Source organism: Micromys minutus (genome assembly GCF_963924665.1).
Source record: "Micromys minutus genome assembly, chromosome: 10".
NCBI classification, from domain to species: domain Eukaryota; kingdom Metazoa; phylum Chordata; class Mammalia; order Rodentia; family Muridae; genus Micromys; species Micromys minutus.
In genome coordinates, this window is record NC_137979.1 from 13507265 (window position 1) to 13534988 (window position 27724).

General features: G+C 46.2%; 1 protein-coding gene across 2 annotated transcripts; it reads right to left on the reverse strand.

Moving 5' to 3' along the window:
- Nucleotides 1-8238: 8238 nt before the first annotated feature.
- ALDH3A2 (aldehyde dehydrogenase 3 family member A2) lies at nt 8239-27469 on the reverse strand. Of its 2 annotated transcripts, XM_080922206.1 has the most exons (11): nt 27183-27469; nt 25428-25659; nt 24626-24711; nt 23470-23678; nt 20611-20728; nt 18649-18790; nt 16892-17058; nt 14290-14389; nt 12006-12241; nt 11065-11177; nt 8239-9621 (listed from the first exon to the last, which is right to left on the reverse strand). In XM_080922206.1, the coding sequence occupies exons 1-10, from the start codon at nt 27333-27335 to the stop codon at nt 11097-11099; spliced, it is 1524 nt and encodes a 507-aa protein (XP_080778332.1). In that variant the 5' UTR covers nt 27336-27469; the 3' UTR covers nt 8239-9621; nt 11065-11096. The 2 variants fall into 2 exon arrangements, with proteins under 2 accessions (XP_080778332.1, XP_080778333.1); XM_080922207.1 differs by lacking the exon at nt 11065-11177.
- Nucleotides 27470-27724: the final 255 nt, after the last annotated feature.

The following is a 27724-nucleotide window of genomic DNA, read 5'->3' on the forward strand; positions in this document are numbered from 1 at the left end:
TGCTCTCGCTCCTAAAATGTGCGCCCTTCAGAACAAGCAAATAGGATCCTGTCAAAGGGACTTTGGAAAGCTGGGTCTAGGAAACACCCTGTTACAGTATCGTGGTAGTGTCTTCTGTAACAAACAAGACCTTTCCTAGACCACTGCATAGCACTATCAATCAATAATATTTACATGGTGCCTAGTGCACCGAGTGTGAAAGTGTTCCACAACTGCCTTGAAAGCAGTTTATAATACTGAAGTCCTACTATGTGTTTGCTGCACAAAGGTATAAGTACTCACACAGTCATTCCCAAGACGTATGCACAAACCTCGTTTTCCCAAGACCACACAGCTCATAGAATGCAGAGTCAGGATTTGAACCCGGGCTCTCTAGCCCTAGCTTACAGAAAAGAAAAACGAGGGAAAGGAATGAGACAGAAAACTCAGGGCCTGTGCCAGGATTCCACTGATGTTCCCAATGTAATCACTGGTTTGCATGCAGCCCTTCTGACCTCTGCAGACAGAAGAGCCTCCCACTACCCACGAGGGTCTAGAACATGTCCTGCAGGTTCCTGCCACGGTCTCAGTTCGAGGCCACTCCCTCCAAAAGCTGATCTCTGGAAGCCAGTCAATCCCTAAGGTGGTCTGTGTTGCTCTGTCCTGCAAGCCAATAGCCCTAACAATCACCATCTGGGTCCTTGCCCAGGCTGCCAGAGTGAGTAGTCACGGGGAGCTGGGGAGGTCTGCTGGTCCCTATGAGCCTATGACACCACAGTATGGAGACTGTTGGGTAGGAGGAACAACACTGCCTGTGTGGCCTATGTCACCGTGAGAGGTAGAGAGCTGGGGACAGGAGCTGGCATAGGCCACTGGAGGAATGAGTGCTGGGGTGGAGAAGAGGAACTGCAACGGGCCTACAGCCCCCAGGTAGCTGATTCCAGGCAGAGGGGAAAAGGAACTAATGAGGCACACTTGAGCCCCCTCCCTCCGGCCCTTCCATCCCTGAAGCAATGGCTCTGCAGAACAGAGTGTATTGCCCCAGTCCGGCCTCCCTGTGGCCAAGGGCTGTCTGTGCAAAACTAACTCATCTGAGCAGGAGGGCAGACATGTTGGTTGCTTCTGCTCTGGGAGGCAGACATCTTGGTACCACCTCCCTGCGTGGGGAGGTGGAAGCCCTGTTTGGGGTAGCTTCCTTGTTCCTTCAGGACCTACTTCCTTCCGTCTGCTATGTCACACTTGTAGAGCCCAGTGCAGGGATGTGGCAGGACCTCTTGGAGGAACCTGGCCCAGTGAGCTCCTTCACGGGTTCCAGCCAAGATAAAGATGGTTGGTGGTGGCTAAGAGAACTCACAGGCAAAATGCAAAGGTGTGAACTATAGGCCCTACATTCCTGACCTCGAAAATGCCATGGCCCCTTATTGCCCTCCTTCATGATGTGACTGAGGCTGGGTCATTTCCCAGACACAGGGCTGCACCCGAACCCTAAGCCTCTGTAGAGCAAACTCTGCAATGGGACTGTACCCACTACCGGCTTCACCAGCAGCTCTGCTGGGGTCTTACTCCTCCTGCTGAGACCTACCTGACTGGGCCTATCACACCAGCTGGAAAGCTCCATCTTCTTCATATGTCCCTTCAGTGGCCTTAACCTGTCATTTTCACTGAGAAGCCAGCCTCGGGATTTCATGGTGTGGAAGGGGAGCGGGGATGGAGCCTGTTGTGCCCTGGACCCTAACTAGGCCACCCCATTGTGCTAGCCAAGTGACTCTGGCTCTTGTCTCCGCTTGCTCTTCCATTGACACCAGCAGCAGCCCAATAATCTACCTCCCCCATAGGCCTTTCAGGAGGCCAGAGTCTGGGTCTGTGTGCCTGGGGGCGGAAAGAGTCCTGTTTATGCCTTTTGTACTCAGGAAAAGCTGTCAGCTCAGTCTTGGGCGTCTTCCCTTGTGCCTAGGGCCTTGGGTGGCTCTGATTTACCAGACAGGTTCTCATACACAAGATGGCCACCACCCAGGGGCACCTACCCCGTTTTCACCTGATATCTTAAAAGAACCACAGGAAGAGAGCAGGTAAACACTGTCTCCAAAAGATTCTTCTGGTCTCTCAGCACCCCCAGAACACACCTCATGCATTAATCATTACTATCTAAAATATATAAAACACTCAAACTTGAAGGGACAAAAAAAAAAAAATCTATGAATAAGCAAAAGAACTGACAGACATTTTTCAAGGGACAAGGGACAGATGGCCAATATGTTACTGAAAAATAAGTTCAGTATCTCTCACCCTCAAGGAAATGAAATTTAAAATCACATAGATCACTTTTCACTCCAGTCAAAATGTCTTTCCTGAGCAGGGTGTGTGTGTGTGTGTGTGTGTGTGTGTGTATGTGTGTGTGTGTGTGTGTGTGCGCGCGCGCAAGGAGAGAGTGGGAAATACTCCTTATGATCTGTTAGTAGAGATGTAAATTAAACTACTACTGTGTAAGTAAAGTTGAAGGCTCTTCCAAAAAGAGATGGCTCAGTGGCTGAGAGTGGTGGCTGCTCTTATGAGGACCCAGGTTTGGTTCCGGCTTCCTGTGATATGACAGGTCACAAATGTCTGTAACTCCAGCTCCTCAGCATCCAATGTCGTCTTCCGCCTTACACAAGGTATCAGGCACACATGTGTACATGTATATATATACAGGCAAAATAATAACGCACATAAAAAAACTAATGTTTTTTAAACTTTTATAAAAGTAAACGAACAAATGTAAAGACAGAACTACCATATGACCCAGCCATATGTCCTTGGCTTGCTTTAGCAATCAACTTGATATAACATAGACTCATCTGGGAAGAGAGTCCAAGTGAAGAACTGTCTACACTGGGTTTGCCATTGGCATGACCGTGGGGCTGACTTAAATAAATGATGTGGCAAGATGCAGCCTTGAGTGGGCAGCACAATGCCTTAGTTAGAGGGCCCTGGAACGTCTGAGTGAAGGAATCATGTGAGCATGTGTGTGTGAGTCTATTGCTCTTTATGACTAGACCCACATCCACTTTACCTGCATCCACTGCTCCGAGCTCCTGTCACCATGACTACCACAGTAAAATGGGCTGGAACCCAGAACTGTGAGCTAAAACTTTCTTTCTTAGTGCCTTAGTTAGGGTTTCTACTGCTGGGAAGAGACACCATGACCACAGCGACTCTTACAGAGGAAAACATTTAAATGTTAGTCAATTAACTGGGGCTGACTTACAGTCCAGAGGTTTAGTCCATTATCCTCATGGTGGGAAACATGGCCACATACAGGGAGACTGGTGCTGAAGAGGGAGAGGAAAGAGTTCTAGATCCTGATCAGCAGTCAGCAGGAAGAGGGAGCAACGCTGGGACTGTCTTGAGTTTCTGACATCTCAAAGCCCACCCCCAGTGACACACTTCCTCCAGTAAGACCACACCCACTCCAACAAGGCCACTCCTCCTAATAGTGCCCTTCACTATGAGCCTAAGGGCCATTTTCATTCAAACCACCACATCAGGTTGTTTTTAATCTCAATTTTTTTTTTAAAACACAGCAACATAAATAATACTAGGGCACTACCTAATGGAATTATATCATCATATAGAGAGATACATGCATATGTATTATACAGATACATGTATACCCATCATATAGATATATGTATGCTGATCATATACACATATATGCCCATCATATAGATACATGTATGCCCATCATCTAGATACATGTATACCCATCATATAGATACATGTATACCCATCATATAGATACATGTATACCCATCATATAGATACATGTATACCCATCATATAGATACATGTATACCCATCATATAGACATACATGTATACCCATCATATAGATACATGTATACCCATCATATAGACATACATGTATACCCATCATATAGACATACATGTATACCCATCATATAGACATACATGTATGTATATCCATTGTGCTTGATAGTGTTATGGCTAAAAACACTCCATTTTATGCTAGAAACCCACTACCCATTTGTCTCCAACTCTAGTCCCTGAAAGATAAGTTTCCGGTAACCCTGACTCAGTGACCTCCCCCCAGTAAAATACAGTCATGACCTGCTTTGATATGACTTGTTTCATTTTGTTTTGCTTCCGTAACTTGCTTACACAGATACCCCAAGGTTGTTTTAAACTGCTTTAATCACTTAACTTGGCAGAACAGAACAGTTTTCACTTGCTTGCATGGATATTGAAGGTGTTTGTATGGTCCCATTTAAAAGTCCTTCCCCATACCCCTCTGTGGTGGTTTGAATATGCTTGGCCTATAGGGAGTAGTACTATGGGAAGATGTTAGGAGGTGTGGACTTGTTGAAAGAAGTGTGTCACTGTGTGGGTAGGCTTTGAAGCTCTGCCCAGCATGGAAGAGACAGTTTGCTCCTGGCTGCAGTCAGATCAAGATTTGCAGGACTCTCAGATCCTGCGCCATGCCTGCCTGGAAGCTGCCATACTTCTTGCATTGTCAATAATAGACTAAACCTCTGAACCTGTAAGACAGCCCCAGTTAAATTTCCTCTAAGAGTTGTCTTGGTCATGGTGCCTCTTCACAGCAGTGGAAACCCTAATGAAGACACCCTCCTTCACAGCAATCTCAAATTTGGCTTGGGAATTGTTCATCTTGCTAGCAGCTAACCCATAAATCTGTTAATTATAATTGAATTGAGTCTATGTCCCCTCTTGGGGGGAGGGGTCACAAACTCCATTAGTTTTATGTCAACTTGTTTTATGTCAACAGCTACAACTGTCTGAAAGGAAGGAATCTCAATTGGGGAGACACTTCATTAAGTTCTGGCTAGAGTGCATTTTCTTAATTAGTGATTGATGGAGTAGGATCCAGCCCATTGTGGGTGGGGCCATTCCTGGGCAGCTGGTCCTGGGTTCTATAAAAAAATCAAGCTGAGCAAGCCATGAGGAGCAAGTCAGTAAGCAGCATCCCTCCATGGCCTCTGTATCAGCTCCTCTCCCACCACTCAACCTCTTGGTTCCTAATCTGTCCTGGCTTCCTTTAAATAAACCCTTTCCTACCCAATTTGTTTTTAGTCATGGTGCTTGATCATAGAACCCCGACTAAGATAGCCATGTTTATAGAACCAAACCATAGGTGCCCATCCATTGATGAGTGGATAACAGAGAAGTAGTATTAGTCTACAACTGAGTTTTATTTCATTATAAAGGAGGAAATATTGCCACTTATAGAAAAACACATAGATCTGGAAATAATATTAAGTGAAATAAGCCAGAAAGACAGCTGGATTTCATTTGTGGCCTCTGGAAAAAGTTGAGGGAGGGCTTTTGCTGTCGTTAGCTCAGATCCAAAGCATCTACATAAAGGGCAGACATGGCGGCACAAGCCTGAAACCTCAGCTGTCTGAGGGCAGAAATGGGCAGGTCCCTGGTGCCCACTGGCCCATCCACACAATTGGTAAGCCCTAGATTCAGTGAGTGATGGTCTCAAAATATAAGGTGGAACGCTACTGAGGACTGTACTCGACATCAATCTAAACGCACACATGCACACGCATGCACACACAAAGATGGGGGAGAATCTGGAGAAAAGGAAGGGACCATATCAAATTATATTATATATGCATCTTACAAAAATATGTTTTTGTAATATACACACTAAAAAATAAATGTGAGCCCTCCCCACCCCATCCCCAAACCTGGGCATGGTAGCCCACTCTTTTAATCCCAACCGTGGGGAGGCAGAAGCAGGAAGATCTCGGTGAATTCAAAGCTAGTCTGGTCTAATGTAGTGGGTTTCAGGACAGCCAGAGCTACACAGCGAGACCCTTTCTCTACCTCCTATTCTTCAGAGCCTATGCTGCACGGTACGCAGGACTTTACAGATGTAATAATTTAAGAATCTTGAGGTGTGCGTGGGGGGAATAGCTGGAGTAAATTGATATAATCCCAAGGATCTTCACAAGGAAAGCAGGAAGGATACAGTGCCCTGACCTCTGCCACTCCTCTCTGACAGCTCCCTGGAGTTGGACTGGAAGCTTGCTATTCCGTCCACCAGCTTCTGCTGACAACCAGTCACACACTGCCCGTGGTCTGTGTAGGCACAATCTGTTCAGCCAGAAGTACCCAGAAGGCACTGGATGTTGGGGACCAGAACCTTAGCATCCGCAGTTACAGGCACACAAAAGCAGAACCGAAAGTCATACAGAAGAAAAGTCTCAAACTGGCTTGGACCTGGATGAGGAGCCCAAGAGACCTGAGCGATGAGCCGGTCCTGACACCATCTTCTTGGCTGATGCTCTAAGTGGAGCCGGAGTCCTCCCACAGTGTGGCTTTGCCTCTGCTCTCAGGTGATGTCATCCTCACAGTCAGGAAGCTAACTACAGGCTTAAAATTTCCAACTATGAGGACAGTTACAGACTGCTTTATAGTGTGTGTGTGTGTGTGTGTGTGTGTGTGTGTGTGTGTGTGTGCATTTGCATGTGTATGTGTTTTCTAAGACAAGTTTTCTCTGTGTAGCCCTGGCTGTTCTAGAAATCACTCTGTAGACCAGGCTGGCCTCAAAATCACACAGACCCAAATGCCTTTTACTTCTGAGTGCTGGGACTAAAGGCATGCACCCATCACATTTTATATTTCAAAACTTTTAGACAATATATTTTGATCATATTCTTTCTCTTCCCTAATCCCCCCTGGATCCTTCCACTTCTCCAATCACCCAACTTCATATTCTTTCTCTCTCTCTAAAACAGAAACAAGAAACCAATGAAAATAAAAACACTCCAAAATCAAAACAGACCAAAACCAAAATCAATAAGACAAAAAAAAAAATACCAAAACAGAAGTACCCAAAACACCATGAAGTTCACTGGGTCAGCCAATTACTCCTGGGCACGGGGCTCCCTCTGGTTGATAAACCAAATGATGCTCCACTGGAGAAAATAAAATTTCCTTTCCCCAGCAGATATCAATTGCAAATAGTTTCTTCGTTAGGGATGGGGCTACGTCCACCTCCCCTTCTTAGTGCTGGGATGTTGTCTGGTCTGGACCTGTGTAGGTCTTGTGTGTGCGGTCAGTCTGAGCTCATATGAGCATCAGTACTATTGTACCTGGATGATGCTGTCCCGTCGGGCATTTTCTCTCCTGAGGCGCAGCCAGTGCAGCTTACTGTAACCTGGACATCCTGCGGTGCAGTCTGAAGCTTCTCCCTGTCCCTGCACTCTAGAGTTCGCCTCTGCAGTGCCTAAGACAGTTCTCCCAGAATTAACTTCATGATGGGGTCAAGGCTGAGAGTTATGTGCTCTAGACAGCAGCATCCCTTCACATCCAGTCAGCAGAGATAATGCGAATGTCTGGGGACTGCCCAAGGGGTAGCATCTGCCCACAAGTTGGGCCACTGTAGTCAGAGTTCTCTAGACACTACAGGAAGTGGGACACAAAGCCAGGCATCCGTCACCAGCCTACACCCTCCTTTTGCGTATAAGCGATCAAGTGCAGGAGGACCCTGCACACTTTGCCTGGAACCTGCTGGTGACACTTGGAGAAGTGAGTTGCGCAGAGTGATGGTTATGCTGTGACCAACCTGGCTTTTCCATCTCTGACCCAGACTGTTCTTTGGAACATTAGCCTATCAGACTCCAGAGGTGGCTGGTCTTACTCAAGGATAGAAATAAGATTTTAAAATAAAATGAAACTTCAAAAGCACTGGTAACACTCTAGTTTTTCCTGGCGGTCTACCAGTCTACGTGATGCTGTGAGAAGGGTCAGGGAGCCCTAGCTAGGCAGCTCTGGGCCAATGGCCACAGGTGGGAAGCCTGGCCAGGCAACCCTCCTCTGCCTCGGGTCACCTGTCTCAGACTGGGAAATTTGCTCTGTGGTGTTCTGTCTTATAGCAGTGCTACGGTGTGATCAGAGCAGGAAAACCCAGCTTATCTGGCTGGCCACGCAGTCTCAGAATGACACAGGACACTGATTCACGTTCTCGGCTGCTTTGGGCCTGTGCCTGGAGGACAGTTCTAGGCACAGTGGTGACACATGTTACCACGACCATCACACGGTCAAAACAGAATGTGAGGTCTGAGAAAATTTCAGATGAAACAGCATGACAGTCAACATTAGCAACTACCATCCTCGACAGATAGAAATGAAAAGAGATTCACAAAGAAACCTTCTATCACATCCCCATATCTGAGGTCAAAGTCAACACTCACAATAATTTATGAAATACATTTATTTTGAAGATCCGTAGAGTATGTAAGTATTTTGGCCTAACTAGAAGCTGTAATTTATAATTTAATATAACAACAATAAGTGCAAGTTCAACATTGATTTTTTTTGTGCAAAATATTTTCTGATTAGTCTATGACAATTATTGCTACTTAGGCAACAATTTGCTAAACGGGCCAATGATTTGTTCTTGCTACCTCATACAAAACACTTCAGACAGCCTCAACGGTGGCACAGGGCACTCAACAGACATGGCAGTACATTCAATAAGCAAGTGACATTCTCATGGACTGGGCCAAGTCTTAATTTGGATCCCAGGAAGGCAGTGGGGGGTTCTGTAGCTTGGAGCTTCGGGCCTAGCCAGGCCCTGGCAGCAGGAAGCCGAGTCCCACACTGATCTCTTTGCCACATGAGGATCTGACAGAGAATGGTGTTTCTCTGGCTCATGAGCACCTCTGACCATCATCATTTCAGTGCACCCCGTCAGCTCACAGCATTCTCCAACAACCTCCGCCCCACGTGTTCTGAAGCCTCAGGTCTAACAGCCCCCCTTTTCTACAGAAACTGCTCCCTGCATTAAGATCTGTAGGAATCTCTCTAAGATTTAAAAAGTAAATATTCCTTGCATTGTGCTATGAAACTAAGCAGAAGATTTATTGTTGGGGAGCTACATAATATTCACCTTGAGGATCTTGAGAAGATTTTTATGGAGAACGGGGGAGGGTCCCCATCATGTTGCCTAGGTTGGTCTCAAACTCCTGGGCTCAGGAATCTTCTGGTTCTGGAACAGCTGTGGCTGAGAGACGCTCTGAATGGCATCCCCAAAGAAAGCACAGCTTCTTGGCAAGAGGCTCAGTGTAGTTTATGTCATCGCAAAGGCACTGGGACAGTCACGACAGACTGTCACAATCACGCACACTTAGGGTGATGCACTATTAAGAAAGGATGTTGAAACGGAGAGCCAACTCCTAAAGGCCGGTCTCAAGCCACAATGGATGAGGTGGACTTATCTATCTGTCCAATTTTAGTAGCTCAGTCCCTAATGGGAGCTGGGAAGACCATTCAGACACCAGAGGACAGCTGAAAAACCTGGGTGGTGTTGGCACTGGAGTGGGCAAAGCTACGGACTGGAGCCTCCCTGCCACATCACCATGGACTGGTTTCTAACGTGACACGTTCTCGCCCCAGCCCAGTCTACACCCCCTCAGCACCTGCACTGCTCACAAATGCTGGCATTTGGCTGAAACACGGAGTTCCATTAGTGGTTTGTGGCAACAACTTAGGTTTGATTGCGGTACATCTGTGAATTTCCTGGTTTGGGTACAATTTTAAAGGTATTGGTTTGTTAACTGTTTAGTAGAGGGATACTTCAGTAGAGGCTGCGAGGAAGCCATTACAGCTGATCCTGAGGAGAGGAGAAAAGGACTCATGTTACTCTTGTGTGAAAAAAAAACCTCACCCACACCCAGCCTTAGAACATAAGCCCAGGACTGAGACTCTCACAAATATTTTCTTCAGAGACCCTAAATTCATAATAGAAAAAAAAATAATAAAAGTTATGTGTTCCTAAAAAGCCATAGTGCAGTTTTAACTAAAATTTAAAAATGATGCTTTTCCTCAATAATGACAATAAGACAGAGGGGGCAGACTGCACACTGTGCAAAACCAAGAGACAGTAGCAGAGGCGCATTGTCCCGGCACCCACCGTGGGAGGGAGTTCAAGGGCTGGCATGAAGTCTAAAACAGATGAATTTACTTCTAAGTTCAAGAGCAGCAAAAATGGTTTCAGAATGTTTTTAAAGGCCCAAAGGGGAGCAACACAGCTACATTTTGAATCAGCGTTTGAAATAAAATGTGATTTGATACAAACAGGATAAGAGGTCAGAGACGAGAGCAAAGAGGCAGCAAAGGGGAAAAGCCAGATCTGCACCCGACTCCATATTGGGTTAAAAAAAAGAAATGAATGCATTAGCCAATAGCAACGAGATGGGAGAAATTGCCCTGGGAAATTGCAAATGCCCCCACACTCTGTAGGGGAGATCCAAGTAGAAGCTCAGGAAAGGCTTTGCCAAAAATCTTAACCCAGTAACCAAGCCAAGGACCAAGCCAGTGTGTTCTCATTCCCACCAAAGACCCTGGCTAAGGAAGACCTGTCTGCCACACCCTTTCTGGAACTCAAGGCTACAGCCCGGTGGACCTTCTTGGGTTAAGGCAGGCCTGGTAAGCAATAACTCAGCCTGGTCCTCCATATCACACCAGAGGTTGAGAAATTCTACCCCAACCGAAGTACCACATTAGGCTAAGGGACCAATGCCGAATGAGACAGGCATTGACCAGGGATCCAAGCCTACCTCCAACCAGATCTCTCATCTCAGAAAGATGTAAGAGAGAAAATTCCTGACCTGCCACAGCGAATTCCTAAGCTGTAGGGTTTTATTTTTAATTAAAATGAAACAACTAAAATTCTTTTTAAAAAAAAATCCTCAAATTCTGAAACAGAAGTCAAGCATGTGGACTGGCAGCGCATGGTGCGCCCTCCGGGGCTGACAAAGGGGACGGTGAAGCTCAACACGTGGCCACTCGCTTTTAGTCAGGATGCAGGCTTTGCCAGACCCAGCTTAGACGCTCCTCCTATACATTTCTCTCAGATTACCAGCACCCAGCCCTGTCCCTTTTAAATGATGCCTAAATTGAATTTTAACACTGATTTGCTCCGGGCCAAGGTCCAATATATGTAAGTTAAACATCCTTTTGTCAGGAACCCCAAACCTTCAGCGACAGAAACAACGGAAAACCAGAACCCAGCCTGGCCCACCTCACACACAGAAGGAAAATAGGAAGCTCCTACCTCACTCTCAACAGACAGCTGAGGCCTGACCATCAGTGCTTACTGGACCAGCGCAGTCTATGAACTATCAGAGAAGCCACCAGGGCTTTTCCCCTCGGCAGAGCTTGGTATTTCTGAGAAAACCCAAATGATTTCAAATGCAGCTGTTATCACCACTCCACCTGGGTGGCGATAGTGTAAGATGAACAACTTTTCACATTTTAACCAAGACACATGATCTAGAAACATGGCGGTCCCACTAAACGCATGCCTACGCTTCTTATCCATGGCTACTCTTCACAGAGCCTGTACCATATCTTAAGTTATCCATCTGAGAAAACCCTTCCCCCACTCCACCTAGACACCCACAGACTCCCTCCCTCACCCCAGAGATGTGTAATTGTCCAGAGAAGGAGGCTATTACCAGTGCCTCTTTGCAATGCCACCTCTGTGATGACCTGTGGTCCACGACAAACTTTATCTGACGATCCACTTTGGAGGAGAACTGTACCTAAGAAAAGCTGCACCCCTTGCCTATTTCTTTCCACTACCACCATTCCTTATCACTATGCACATTCAAAAACACCCTGAAACCGAACAGAGACAGACAATACCCAGAGGAGTGGAGCGCTGGAGCTCAGGGTCTTCCAGCTCCACCTCAAGAAATGTGGTAAACTCCTGCAATAATTTTGACTTTGTAGGCAGTTGAGCCTTGGTCAGAGCTACTGAACTTTGACACTGCAGCAGAAAAGCCGCTAAGATGGTAAACATCTGTGTTTACAAAAACAGGTAGTTAGCCAACGGGCAGGCTTCAGAAGCTGATTGTCCTAGCCAAACAACAAACCCCAGAGAGGAAGCCCCCAGAGGCAGGATAACAGGGTGTCTTGACAGATGGACTTACAGCAGCCCCCAGACAGGAAGAAGGGCTGGGAGGACTGGTGCATCGGGAGGGGAGGACTCACCTTGATAATCACAGCTGCGACTGCCACCAAGCACACGAGCAGCAGCATCCCCAGCCTCCCTTTGTTGAACTGTTTCAGCAGGAAGAACTTCGCCCAGCTGACCTTGGACTCGTTGTTGGGAGGGTACCTGAGCTTGTTAACACTTTCTCCCTTTAACCCTTTCAACAGGCAGGGGCGCTGATGAGAAAAGGTATCGAAACTGTATTTCCCGTGATAAGCTCCCATTCCACTGGCACCTGAAGTAAATGGAAAAGAAGGGAATTTCACTGTGGGGCTCCCTTTCAACACACACTGAGGAAGCCTGGCTGTGCGCTGCCTGAGGGGGAGACACTCAGCTTCCTGGCCTTTCTTCCCAGAGAACCTTTCCCAACCTGGCTCCAAGCACATACCCATCCACCCTCTCAGCCGAGATGCAGGGCCAGGATCTGCATCCCTTCTGGTGTTGTATTGTCTTTTATACCAGAAGTATGCTAAGTGTTTCTGGGGTGTTCTTTCGGGGGACTCCCACCATAGCCCTGTGCCAGAGGTCTGTACCACCAACCCAGAACCAGCTGATCTGCCTAAGGTCACATGGCTGCTAAAGGAGGAAGCTAAAATGCGAGCCCAGGTTAGTCTGCTGCTAAACGCTGTTACCATCAGCTAAATGTTTTCCTATCAGTTCACATGACCCTATTTATCCCTGGCTCCTCGCACTTGTTTCCTCTAAGCCCTTGAAGAGCAACTGACATGGGGTAACAGGGTTATATGGCTAGTTAAGAAAGAGCAAGGAGCGACTCCCGTCTTCCTGAAAGCGGCACTCGCATAATCCGCGATGCACACATCAGCCTGTAGGTGAAACTGGCCTCCACAGGGACCACAGCCGTCTGACTGCAAGTGGGGAACAGTTGGCTGGGGCCAGGCTACAGCTGAGTTACCCGTGTTTTGAGGGAGAGGACCATTCAGAAAGAATTTGGAGAGACAAAACCAGAGAGAAAACTGGAGGACACCGAGGAAAGGGGGGCAGCTGAAGGAAAGGGGGGCAGCTGAAGGAAAGGGGGGGCAGCTGAAGGAAAGGGGGGCAGCTGAAGGAAAGGGGGGCAGCTGAAGGAAAGGGGGGGCAGCTGAAGGAAAGGGGGGCAGCTGAAGGAAGGGGGGGCAGCTGAAGGAAAGGGGGGCAGCTGAAGGAAGGGGGGCAGCTGAAGGAAAGGGGGGCAGCTGAAGGAAGGGGGGCAGCTGAAGGAAAGGGGGGCAGCTGAAGGAAGGGGGGGCAGCTGAAGGAAAGGGGGGCAGCTGAAGGAAGGGGGGCAGCTGAAGGAAAGGGGGGCAGCTGAAGGAAGGGGGGGCAGCTGAAACCAGGAGCATGGTAGGACGGACCCAGAGGTAAGGACCACACTGCATCCGTAATGCTTCCCCAAGAACAAAATGAAGGGACTCTCACGCCTCAAATCAAGCAGCTTGCAAGGAAAGGCTTCCCTTCCCCACAAAGGGATATCGGGAAATGCTGTTTCTGGCATTCTAAACCTTTCTCTCGCTGTACCTCACTTAAAAAAAAAACAAAAAACAAAAAACAAAAAAAAAAAACCACCACCACCACCACCAAAAAAACAGGTATCTTACTAATTAATTTGAAATCAGATTCTTGGCCCTTTAGCCTTGTAAATCTGGTAGCATAGTAAGGAAAGAAAGTCACTACAGCTGTGGTCAGTGACAATGAGGACAGAGAGGGACGGGACAGATGGTATTGGGTAGGCCATTGGGAAATGACCCCAAGCCGGGTGGCTGGAGGAGGACAAGGTCACAGGGACATACACAATAAACAGTGCCCAAATTTCAACGGCCTGTACAAGAAATCCAGAAAACATGCTTCTAGCACATTTCTATTCAGGAGAAGGTCACTATGGTGACTTGGAGGTGGGAGTGCATTTTCATAAGTTCCTATGTCTGAATGTTTGGTTCCCATTAGTGGAATTGTTTGGGAAGGATTAGGAGGTGTGGCCTTGTTGAAATGGGTGTGGTCCTTTTGGAGGTATGCCACTGGGGTGGGGCTTTGAGGTTTCAAAAGTCCACTCCAGGTTGAGTCTTGAGTCTGAGTCTCTTTGCCTGCAACTTGCAGATCACATATGAGCTCTCTGCAACTGCCCCAATTCTGTGGCTGTCTACCTGCCTCCACGCTCCCTGCCAAGATGATGGAGTAACCCTCTGAAACTGTAAGCAAGCCCTTAATTAAATGCTTTCTCTTTTAACTTGTTTTGCTCACAGTGTCTCATGAGAGCAATAGAGTAATTACTAAGGCGGTCATACTTACCCACACCTCCAAAGGGCAGGGAATTCACAGTGAAGTGCATGATGACATCATTGCCTGTGACTCCACCGCTGGATGTCTCCTCAATCACCCGCTTGATGAGCTGAGGAACAGACCGAAGGCACCCAGGTCAGACCTAAAGGTCCTGTCACTCCCGTGTCTTGGAGGGCACTCAATGTGGGCTCTAAGGACACGCATCCTGGTTTTGTGTGTCAGTGCAAGATCTTATGTTCGGGGAGACACAAAATTCATGTCAAAAATCACTAAAAAAATTGTATAAAATGATCTTCGGGGTTGTGTATATATTGTCTCATGAAACACAGAAGGAATCTATGCTGAAACTTAGGTCCCATTCTCATTTATAGGGAAATATTCCAAAATCTGAAAAAAATTCTGCAACCAAGCTGGATGGTATATACTTGCCTCTCAGCAATTGAGAAGCTGGAGCTGGAGAAGTATGAATTTATGGCCAGCCTAGGATACGCAGTGCCTTAACAATTCTGCAATCATGACCGCTTTTGGTCCCCAGCACGTCAGATAAAGTGGAGTGGCCCTGAGCCTTTGCTTATTGAGCACCATCAAGACCTATAGTCCAAAAGAGCACCAGCAACAGACTGTTTAGAAACGATTACTTCTCTCAAGGTGGTACTGACCATAAGGGTTCTGCCCTGCTGAATAGCTTTCACAGTACCATGGGATGCTGACAGGCTGTAGGAGGTGAGGGAGTCAGTGGGTTGGGGGGAGGAGGGGACTCTTATCCAGCCGTGAACTGTGTGGACTGTGATAATGACCAGCATGGCAAGCTGTGCCTGTGGGCGCAGGAGTGGCATGAATTTTATGGGGTAACTCTACAGGAGGAAACATGTCTGGCACTGTAGATCAAGAGTCCATGGCTGGGAAGTTTAGAGTTCCTAATGGTAAACCTATGACTAGATGAAGGATTCTGCTAAGTGGGCTTAGTGTCAAACCACCCTCTACGTTTGCGTTTCTATACCCACTGATCGGCACACTTCTCAGACCTCAACAGAAAGGTTTCTTTTCTAAGAGTGCTCAGACTCTAAAGAGACATTTAGATCACACTCCTCCCCTTGGGGGTTGGGGATTATCAAGGAAGAGTGCCTAGACTGTAAGAGGCAGAGGAGGGGGAGGAGCAAACCAGTCTCTCAGGACAGACCTCTGCATTTCTGAGTGCGCGCTGTGGGTGGCCACACAAGATTGAGACAGTCACAGGGCAGCGTGGACGGGGAGAGACCCGTGAATCCCTATCTCATTGCTGAAGAGATATTGACAGTTTGATGGATTCTCGGAGCAGGAGAGTCAGCTTCTTTACAGGTCTGCCCCCTAGAACCTCAACCGTGCTCCAATGGGTGACCCCACGCCGTGAGTAATGAGCGAATTAGAGATCTGGGAGAACGAGTGGGTGAGTGTGTCAAAATACACTGTATGCATGCGTGAAGTTCTCAAAGAATAAATAAAAACAGAACATTAAAATTATTATATCTCAATCTCTGATCTCAATTATACCATGTGATTAACAGGTACAAAGGGCAAAAAGACTTTAGACTTATCTTATTTTTGAAGAAATACATAATTTGTTGACCTAAGATCAAAAAAGCCACAAGCCGAGTGTGGTGGCAGCACTCAATAGGCAGAGGCAGGTGGATCTCTGTAAGTTCAAGGCCAGTCTGGTCTACGAATTGATCCAGGACAGCCATGGCTCTGTTACACAGAGAAACCCTGTCTCCAAAAGGAAACAGCCTCAATGATACTGAAGTAACAAACATCATTCCACTTAGGAACTAGTAAGCCTTGAGAGTTCACGGTGGCTTTCACATGGGATCTCCCAGTGGTCACAGGGAGGAACTCTCCACTCAGCTTCACGCTGCTAGCAGACGTCACTGAACCGTGCACACTTATCTCATTTCAAGCATGTATCACTATGAGAATTCACTAGCATTGCAAGCTCCTGAAGCCACCGTGTGACCAAAGCACCTCATCATCAGAAACTGCACATGGCACTGGCCGAGGGACTCCTCACGCCGACTAAACCCTTCATCCCCTTTCTCGTTTTTCATTTCTCCAGGAGGATCCTGAAACTACATGTCCACATGGAAGCCATCATCTGCTAAGAGCAGCCAGTCACCTACTGACAGGATTAGCAGACCACACAGGCAGAGGCAGAGCTACTTGCCTGATGATATAAGGCTGCCATCCTTTGGGAACCTGAAAGCGAGTTCTCACAGCCATTTATATGATGGTGCCAGATGCCCCCACTTCTCCAGCCCCGTCTGAGTGGCTAGTAATGTCATCTGAGCCACAGGGGCAGGCTCTATGGATCCACGTCACAAAAGCACTACATGCTAGTGCATGTAAGTTTTCTGATTATATCAGACAGAGATGTTTGTTATTTAAAAGCCCACTCGCCCCGTGGATTCGGCTCTAACCCTAGGGGATAAAGATACAGTGATAAACCAAGGCTTCTGTACCTAAGACAGCAAGCTATGAATAGCCAAATGGTCAACTTTGAGATACAAATAACCATCTATGTTTTATAGCAATAAAGAAGGCCAATTCCCGGGATTGAGTTGTTCCCTGTAAAGCGTACCTTATTGTTATGAGAAAATATGTAGAGTGCCAAGGGCTTTTCACGATCATTTATGAAATTTATGGCTTCGTCCACACTTTTCACAGACACTATTGGAAGAATTGGTCCAAAAATCTCTTCTTGCATCACCTTGGAGTTAGGATCAACATCAGTGAGAATGGTCGGGGCTAAGAAGAAAGAAACAAGTAAAGAAAGAAAGAAATGACTCAAACAGTCAAGCGGAAGACAAAGAAAACTCTCCTCTCACTCCTTTGTTATTCCACTGGGTCAACCACCCACTGGGAACCCACTGCACAAATCCTAAAGCCAGTCCTAGCTTTGAGTGACAGAAGCTCTGACTCTTCCCCAAATCTGCTTTCCAAATTCACTGTGGAGCTCAGGCAGGAGTCCTGCTTTAGACCACGCTGATCTCAACAGTTTCCTTCCTTTTGTCTCTGGTTGACCTAAAAGTGAGTCACACTGAGACCAGGAAGATGGGAACAGGATGAAAGAATTCTGTGTTTTAAGGGTATGAACAATCACGGAAACATCCAACCCAGGAGAATCTATCAATGTCCTTATTATCTGTATCCTTTTAAGATTTTTAGAAACATTTGGTAAGAAAGATAAGTAAATTAGATTGGGGTCAGCTTCCTTGCCCACTGTGTGTGCTTGTGTGAACTCTTTTATCATCTTGAGTGCTAGTTTTAGAAACTGTATCTACAGAGCAGAGGTGCTCACCACTGACCTACCCATATGATTTACATCTCTGAAGCCCACACAGGAGAGAGACAACACCGCCCTCAAGTCGTCCCCTGACTTCTACATATATGCTAGTCAGTTTTTATGTCAACCACGATTGAGAAAACACCTCCATCAGATTGCCTATAGGCACATCTCTTGATTAATGATAGATGTGGACAGGTCCAGCACACAGGGTGTTGCGCCACCTATGACAGGTCATCCTGGGATGTTTAAGAAAGCAGTCTGTGCAAGCCACAAGGAGCAAGTCACTGAGCAGGGGTCCTCCATGGCCTCTGCTTAGATTTCTGCCTTCCTTTCCCTTGGGGATGGAGAATGACCCAAGAGTAATAAGATGAGATAAGCCCTTTTCTCCTCAAGTTGCTTTTGGTGATAATGTTTTATCTCAGCAACAGAAACACAGCGAAGGCAGGAATTGGTGCTAGAACCATGGGATATCACAACGGTAGACCTGGAGGTCTGTTGTTGGGGAATTATGGGCTGGAAGTTTGGGCTGGAAAAGCCTTTGGGTGCTCAAAGCTCACGAGATGTTGTGTGAACAAATTAAATTGAATGTGACAAGGGCTAGGGATACAGCTCAGTGGTAGATTAACCTGTGCACCATGTATGGGGCCCAAGTTCCACATAAGATGAAACTCAAAGTCATACATATTCATGGCAAAAGGCAAAATACACAAAGAATGTGAAAAAGCAAAGGCACGAACAGCAACTCAAGAACACCATCTCTGGGAGGGTTTGGTGCTATTTAATTGTGGGATTCTGAGCTACTTTCTCATCTATAAAAAAGGATAATTATATAAAATCCCCTTCTGCTTCTCATGACTTTAGAATAAGAAAATCAAGTAACATATGAAAATATAAGAAAATGAAAGTAACAAGATCATCTTAAAGGGGCATGCACAAATACATTTTTAAAAGTACACCAAACGCAGTATTTGCAGTTTATGTAGGATCAGTAAGTGTTGGGTAAACTGCCAAATTGCTATCTTCCGCGGGAAAAGGTGACTTTATTTTACCTATGTAGCGTGTGGCTTCATCAGTCTCCCCACCAAAAGCTATTTTCTGTCCTTCAAGCAAGCTTTGTAACCTCTTAAAGTGACGAAGGTTGATGATCCTTTCATAATCAGGAGAAGCTTTTATATTTTCTCCATAAAAGTCCTATTAAAAACAGCAGGAGTTACTTAATTGTGACAAAACCCATATGGCTATTTCTTGAATAAGTTAAAAATCTTCTGGTGTTTAAAAACTGGTCTGGCTTATGTCCTCATCAAATCTAACACCCACTCTCTAAATAATTTAGTACTAGCTTCAAGCTTTTAGACAAGTCAAGCAAGAGCAAATAAGGTAGATAATCAGACACGCACACACACCCTCTCTTACTCTCTTTCTCACACACACACATATGCAACCACACACACACAGTCTCTCTCACATACACACGTGCACTTTCTCTCACACACATTCTCCCCCCACACACACACAAACATTCCATCTCTCTCTCCCTCTCTCTCACATACACACACACATTCTCACACATGTTCTCTCTCTGTCTCCCTTTCTCTCTGTCTCACACACACACACACATTCCCCACCTCACACACACACACACACATACACTCTCACACATGTTCTCTCTCCCTCCCTCTCTCTTTCTCACACACACACATCCCCCCTCCCTCTCTCTCTCTCTCTCTCACACACACCCCCTCTCTCCCTCTCACACATACACACTCTCACACACGTTCTCTGTGTCTCTCTCTTTCTGTCTCTCTGTCTCTCTCTGTCTCTCTCTGTCTCTCTCTCTCTCTCTCTCTCTCTCTCACACACACACACACACACACACACACATACCTCCCTCTCTCTCTCTCTCACATACACACATACAGGCTCTCTCACACACGTTCTCTCCCCCTCCCTTCTGCCTGCACTTCTCCAGTTTCAGGTTCCTCCCTCAAAGGAAGGAAGAGGGGCCCTTGATGCTCTGGAACTTATCATCATATTCAATAAAGCCCACTTCTAATTCCTGACACAGTCTCACCGGGACCTCGATTCACTCCTCTGCCCACAGCCCCCAATCTAGACAGCTTTGGTGGTCCCCTTGTCTGACTCCTCCTTGGTCTCTCCTACCCTATCTGTCTGAGTTTCCTGGTCTCCAGGTCTCTTTCTTCATACATTACTCTTTGTTATCCTCCGTCCTTTCTGATGATCGACTAACAAAAAGTTCATCTCAGCGAGGTGGCTTAACATTCTTCATACCCTGGTCAGACACTCTCTAGCAGTGAAAATCCCACATCTCCTTCAAGCCTTAGCTACCTGAACACAGTCCTCATTAGTTCCTTTATGTACCCTAGAAGATGAATAACCCTTTATAGCAGCTATCAACCTGTGGGTCGTGACCCCCCCCCCCACCTTGGGAGCTGAACAACCCTTTCCCAGGGGTAACATCAGATACCCTGTATATCAGATATTTATATTACAATTCTTAACAGCAGCATAATTAGTTATGAATAGTGATAAAAAAATAATTTTATGGTGGGGGGGTCACATAACATGAGGAAGTGTATTAAAGGGTCACAGCATCAGGAAAGTTGGGACCATTGCTCTACAGGGTGCACTTTAAGTAGGCATTTACCATCTGGTCCACACACAAAACAACTAAGAACCTTCATCAGCAAGACCCAGTAAGGGTTCTCTTCAAGCAATTTGGAAACATTTTCTCAAAGCCACAGACAACATTGTTGACTTTTAGGTAGATGCCTCCACTAATTGTCAACAAATTAACCACCCAATTTAAGTGGACCTGCACCAACGACCCTGCAGATGCAGTGTTTTCAACTAGCCAATGAGCTAATGCAGTCACATATGTTATTGGGACTGCCTGGGTTGGGAGTAAAAGTGAACAGAGATGCTGTCTGCGAGTTCTTCACTCGATGTTCACCTTACTCAAAGCAGTGGGATCAGGATTGAGGGACACAGACCTTCACCGTATTCTTAATCTTCTGCACGATCTGATCCTGCAGGGAGGCTTCGCACAGGATATAGTCAGGAGCAATACAGGTCTGACCACAGTTCATGTACTTTCCCCAGGTTATCCGTCTGAGGAGAAAAATAAAAAACAAAACAAGACAGAACAGAATACCTATACAATTCAGTCTCTTTTTCACTTTTTTTTTTTTTTTAAGTATACAAGTGATCTGTTTTCATGCATACCAGAAGAGGGAATCAGATTCCATTACAGATGGCCGTGAGCCACCATGTGGGAGTTGGGAACTGAATTCAGGACCTCTGGATGAGCACCTTCTTAACTGCCCAAGAGTGCTCCTAACTGCCGAGCCACCCTCCAGCCCCCACTGTTTCTGTTCTAAAGTTTCCAATGTATTAGTTACTTTACACAAAACATCTGACAAAGGCAACTTAAGGAAGGAAGAGCTGGCCCTGGCTCTCAGTTGAAGGGTGCTATGTCGGGGCAGGAAGTCATGGTGGCAAGAGCTTGACGCTGCTGGTCACATGGCACGCACAGCTAGGAAGGTGAGAGCGGCCGATACTTATGCTCAGTTTGACTTTTCTTTCACCATAACCCCAGACTTAGGGTGAGTGTCCCCACTTCAATTACCCTGGTCTAGATAATCTCTCACGGATATGCCCAGAGATTTGTGTTCACTGTGATTCTAAAATCAAGTTGGCAGCCAAGGTTAAGCATCCTGCCAACCGGTATGGCTCTGTATACTTAGAAACTGTTAAAAACAAGAGTAATAAAAACGTGAGCTGTAGATCATCTTGTTGCAAGTTGGAAAGCATTTTCAGATTTCTTTTCGATTTCGTGTGTGTACGTGTACATGGAAGCATGCATGCCACAGTGTGTGTGTGTGTGTGTGTGTGTGTGTGTGTGTGTGTGTGTGTGTGTGTAGGCCAGATAACACTTTGGAAGTTAGTTCTCTAGTTCCACCTTGCAGGATCTCTCTTGTTTTTACTCCTCTGCTTGCTGCATACCCGAGGCCTCTCATCTCCTCAAAATCTGGCTTTTTCAAAACATGAGCTCCAGGTATCAAACTCAGATGGTCAGGTTTGTGCATCAAGCATGTTTCCCCACTGACCCATCTCACCAGCCTTTAGAACACATTTCCAATGGGGGTAAAATATAAGCAGCAAGCAAACGAGTCTGCCTGTAAACAGTGCCTAACAAGCTATGAAGACTCAGCCTGCAGGGAAAGAGGGTGATCTTCCAACGTTCTTTCCTTGCTTATCAAGCCAAAAGGCCATTCGGAATGGAGAGCACAGGTGAGGTTCCGGTTTTCCACGATGGCTGCAGTGCTGCTGGTGAGCTGTGCAGACATAGAAGGCACAGCCAGCATCCTCTACCTGGCTCCTCTCTGTAGACCCTTCCCCTTCCTACATATAGACAAAGCCCTGGCACAAAACCTAGCACTCACCACTGGTCTCTTTTTCTAGATGCTATGCTCTATTCAGTGAGGCCAAGCAGCAACCCTGACCTAAGTCCCTACCTCCTCTTGGGTGCCACAGCTCTGAAGGAGAGAAAAATCATAACACCCAGAGCACAGAGGCAGTCATTTCCTCAGTCAGACCTAATTTAGGGAAGAGCGACCGAACTCTTAGTTTCTAGTTTGTAGGGGGTGGTTCTGATGCTTTGATTTGAATCATTGAGAGAGGTTACAGAATGAAACACATAGTTTATAAATAGTGTTACAGGCTAAAATCCAAACATAATTCAGGGATAGAATTATAACTTTTTTTTTTTTTTTTTAGCACAGAATAGAGTTTATTCAGGTCATGAGAGAGTTAAGAGGGTGGAGAGAGAGAGAGAGAGAGAGAGAGAGAGAGAGAGAGAGAGAGAGAGAGAGAGAGAGGAGTAGAGAAGGCCATGAGCACGTGGAGGGAGAGGGGGAAGGGAGAGGGGGAAGGGAAGGGGAAGAGGAGGGGTAGGGGTGGGAGAGCAAGGCTGCAAGAGGCCAAGAGGCCTAGAGAGGCAAGAGAGTGAATTATAACCTTTTAAGTTATGAATGACGGTAGAGTACTTTATCTAGTTGACAGATATGATGGACTAGATGCTAATTGTATGTCATACTTTCTAATTTACATGAATGTTATGGTTTTGTCCAATTTTGTTCTTGTTCTTTTTAATTGGACTGAAAAGGTGAGATGGGGGGGGTGGTTCTGATGCTTTGATTGGGAATCTGCATGTGAACACTAAAGGTCCTATTCCTCAACTAGTTTTTGATCGATCAATAAAGATATCCATGGCCAATGGCTGGTTGGAAGAGGTGGGACTTCCAGTTTCCTGCAGGCAGGACAAGCTATACTGGTTCCCCAGATGCAAAACACTATTCAAAATACCTGTCATACTGTTTTGCCAGCAAAGGATCTCAGCAGAGAAGTTAGCATAATGCCCTTTCAACTGAAAACTTAAACACTTTTCTGATACCCTTGACCCTTTGGACTATCTATCTCATCGACCAGCAAAACATTGCAATTCCTTGCCACAGGCTTAGTGTGTAGCTTACTTTGGAGCACAGCCTTGCTATAATAAAGCTCCAGATTCACTCCTAATACTGGGCACAATTTCTTGCCAGGTTTATCCACAAGAATATTTCCAAACTCCCTAAGGAAAACACCATCTGGCAGGACCTGGTGTGGCTTCCTACTCCAGCAGTGGTGTCAGAAGACAGTTGGAGAGGCTCCAGTTATTCCTGAGGACACCAACCACAAAAGTCTGAGGAACACTGAAGCTGTAAGTCATGAGGTCCAAGTGCAAAGGAAAATAAGCCATTAGCACAACTTCTACCTGCTGGGAAAAAGCTCAGGAACAAAGCCAGTCCCACCTGCAAGCAACATCCAGGTCACAATCTCTGTCAATGTAACATGGGCTTTTCCCACCGAGTTCCAAGGTCACAGGGGTAAGATGCTTGGCAGCAGCCTCCATGACAATTTTTCCAACGGCAGTGTTTCCTGTGTAGAGAATGTGATCAAACCGCTGCCTCAGAAGCTCTGTGGTTTCTTCGACACCGCCATTAACTATCGTGTACAGGTCCTCAAAGAGAGAGAAACAGATTCCTGCTTTGTCAAATTAATCTTATTGCCTCATATCAGCGATTTTTTTTCCCTCAGCATAATTAAGTAGCACTTAGCAAAACCGAAAGATCAAAATCACCTCCTGAAAGGGACTGTGATCCAAGAAAAATGGAGGACAATGTATCGGCTGGCACCTGGGAACCAGGAACTACACAAGACTGTCCTACGTGAGCTTGTCAATGAAAACACAACTGGGAGCTAATGCACCGGGGTAATGTGGAAGATGAGGGGAGGATGCTGAGAGGGTTTTTTTGTTGCCATAGGGAGACAGTCCAGAGCCTTGTCCAAACCAAGCCAGCATCCCACCTCCCGATTCATTTCCAGCCCTGCAGTTAGCTGTCTTAATCCTGATACTCTCTCTGTCCACAATGCAAGGGAAGGCAGGGATAAGCCTATGTGAGTAAGTCCCTATCTGCTGGATGAACAGGAGAACTTCTAAAGTTGATTCCCCTACCCAAAACCTGGAGGTAGTACACGCCCTTGTCAGCCTGTGATGCTCTTGCTAACTCAAAGTGCTGCTTCAGGAAGGCCATTTCTTTCAGGCCTTTAAAAAGCAGAAGTACTCATGTACTAACATACTGATACTGGGTTAGGAAAAAAAGAAAGTGATCAAAACATGCTGGCTTCTCATTAACTATTTCACTAAATGAACGTAACTGTATCCTCTCAAGTGCAGGATGGTAGAAAGAGATAAGATATATATATAAAGCCACAGGCCAAAATACACTGACTATACTGAGCAAGCACAGTTGCTGGGTCATTCTACTTCCTTTATTAAGCCAACTGTTGTGGACTTAGGGAAACCACACCGATCCCCAGCCAGCAATGACATCCACTAGCACAAGAATCGTATCTGTGTTTTCTACCATAAACAGGCGTGTTGAAGACAAATCAAGATATTCTTACCTGGTCTAAATACTGAGGGAGGAGCTCAGCCAAGATCTTGGCGGTGTTTACACTGAGTTCCGAGGGCTTAACGATGGCGGCATTCCCTAAATAAAGCAAATGGCACAATGACGTCATCCAGGACTTGAGTAACGGTAATAGCCGCCCCCTGTATGTAGGGGCACAGGCTGCTTCACTTACTTCGGCAGCTCCTAAGTCTGCCGTACCTCAGATCTCCTGACCTCTTCCATGTTTTCCTTCCCAAGTGCTGACCAGTTAGCTTTCCGCACCGCCAGGTCACTGATACCAGGCTCCGACAGCTCCACACAGTCCCCATTTTCTATCTCTGCCTAGACTCACTGAGCAAACAGGCTATGCCAACACAAGTTGTTGATCTGGAGCTTCCAAATGAAGAAATCAATCTGTTGGGATTAGCTACACACTCTAGCTAGCATTACACCCAATACCTTTATTTAAATAAAGAAACTGGTCAGACTTTGATTTTAGACTGGTTTGTCTAAAGCCAGAGCCAGTGAACTAAAACCACATTAGAATACGGATGCCTGACTATAAAGTCTTGGGACTACTGCCTCGATCAGATGCCTTTGACTCTCAGATTCATGCTCTAGGTACTTTGGTAGACATGGCAAACCTTAACTTTTCCACAGCATTCATAAATGTAAGTACACAAATGAATCCTCAATAAATGGCAGCTGCCAACCAAGCCAACCACTAAGGTAAATGCCTCTAGCTAGACACTTACAGCCCATATGACAAAATATGACCCTCTACAAAGGACTAGAGACATCAGCTGGCCTCAGACCTGCAGCGATGGCTCCCACCAGTGGTTGCATGGTGAGAACAAAAGGATAGTTCCAAGCCCCAATAATCAGCACGACTCCCAGAGGCTCTGGCTGAACGTAGGCCTCATCCATCATGGTGAGCAGGTTCTTTTTAGCTGGTCGAGCAGAAGCCAATTCTGGAAGGTTCCCCAGCATAAAATCAATCTCCCCAAGGATGGTAATGACTTCATGACTGTAAGCATTGAGTTCACTCTGGAAAAGAAAATTAGTCACTCTACGCAAACAGTACCATATATTTGGCTCAGGACAGTGGTTCTCGACCTGCGGATTTCGACTTCACAGGGGTCGCATATCAGATATTTTACATTATGATTCGTAACAATAGCAGAATTACAGTTAGGAAGATGCAATGAAAATAATTTTATGTTTGGAGGTCTCCACAACCGTATTAAGAGTGGCAGCTGTAGAAGGTTGAGAACCACTGGCTTAGGATGTCACAAAACTCAGAGCAAGTAGACATGCAGTGACAACAGGTATTATGAGACACCACCACCACTCCTGGGTTTGCTATCAGATGTTTTTTTAATCTCTAAGTCTTCAATAAGGCACACCCTGGATACTCACAACAGCTCTTCCTCACTAATACATTCAGTGCCTCTAAATTCTTCACTACCAATCCAAGCCTTTTAAAATGGGGTTAAAAATGGTCTCAATTAATAACAGCCTACTGAAGTCACAATTTAGGTACCGTAGCAACTTTGCTTTTGAGCTGCATCTTAATACTTCATCTTTAATGCGCTGGTTTATAACCACAGTCACATTTTTATCTGCATTATGTTCTATTTTGCAGCCAGATTTAAAATTCTGGACTTATTGTATTTCTTCAGAAACCCTATGTATGTATGAACATACACAAACTATCTGATGTTGGAAGAATGGATGATTTTGATATTTAAACGGGTTTAATATTCATTTTCCTATCTTGTTTACCATTGAGTCCCTCTTTACCAAAAGTACTCTGGAAAAAAAAAAGGTTTCTAGTTTCTGTTACAACTACTGTTACCACTTTTTGAAACAGGTTTTGATTGGGGAAGGGAGGATTGCAAATCTGAAAATAAAGGTATTACTATGCCTAGATCGGAAGTAAAGGGGAAACAATATTACTAGAGAGTACAAGAGACTATAGTTGTGCCTCAAACACTACTTAAAACGTTGGTATTCAAAGCTTGCTTCTAAAGAGGCAGTAAGGTATCACCTGGGACCTCGTTAGAAGTCTCAGACACTGTCTCACACGGACTAAATCAAGATTTGTATTTTAACAGGTCCCCGGGGTGGTTGTCAGTACACTAGAGTTTAAGGATATATATATATGATCAATAATATACAGTCATGAGGGAAATTTTTGACTGCTGAAGATTATTAGGGAATAAAAACAACACTGTCAACAAAAAAGAAACCATTTTTAAAACGTTGTGAAATAGTTGAAATCTATCAAGCAGACAAACTACTGTCACCCAGACCATCCAGCGTTAACTGCACATTTTAAGGAAAGAGACTAGAAGTGCAGCAGAGATAGGCAAAGCTATACAGAGCATTTGCAGACGAGAAACTGCCGGCGCCAGGTAAAGCAAGCACTTCAATAAGAATGCAAATAAGACTGGAGCTGGAGAGTCCAGAGTCCGGGGTAACTCTGCCTCCTCTTCACTGCTGGATAAACAAACCAAACAATCTGCTAAGGTGGCACACCGGATCCCTCCCACCCTGTGGACGCTCACTTTGCTCAGGTCTGCCCCGATGGCTGCCAAGATATCCTTCTCGCGCTCTTGCACCATCCTCCGCAGGGCCTCGAGCTGCTGCAATCGGAAGCGCAGCGGCCGCGATCGGCCGGACCGGAACGCCTGGCGAAGCCGTAGGACCTGACGCTCCATGACCGGGCCAGAGAAGAACGCGGAGTGAGGAAAGTGAGGCAGCACAATACCGGCAAAGCGCGGCTCCGAAGGACGCCACTGCTCACAGTTACTTTCTGCCTACTGGCCCAGACCCCGCTGCGGTGTGGGCCAAACCCCAAGCGCTCCGCCGTTAAGGACAAGGTGCGCACCCATTGGCTGGGCCGCTACACGTGACTACGAGGCCCCTCCCCTTTACCGAGCCTCTGGATTGGTGTCCCCGGGCGATGGGTGTGTTGGAGCAGCTTTCGGCAAGCAAAGCCGCCCGGAAGAGTCGTTCTGGCTTCAGAAAAGAGCCGAGTGTCCTCCAGGAGTTGGAACTGAGGCCCCGAGGTGCTCATCAGGCCGGAAGCACCTCAGGTTCAGAGGCT

Excerpts from the sequence above, each read along its gene's own strand:
- ALDH3A2 (XM_080922206.1), bottom strand. The coding sequence starts at position 27,335 with ATGGAGCGTCAGGTCCTACGGCTTCGCCAGGCGTTCCGGTCCGGCCGA. Across the intron at positions 23,679-24,625 it reads TCCCTCAGTATTTAGACCAG|GACCTGTACACGATAGTTAA; the intron begins GTAAGAATATCT and ends TCTCTCTTTGAG. Across the intron at positions 11,178-12,005 it reads TCGCAGCTGTGATTATCAAG|AAATACCAAGCTCTGCCGAG; the intron begins GTGAGTCCTCCC and ends GGGTTTTCTCAG.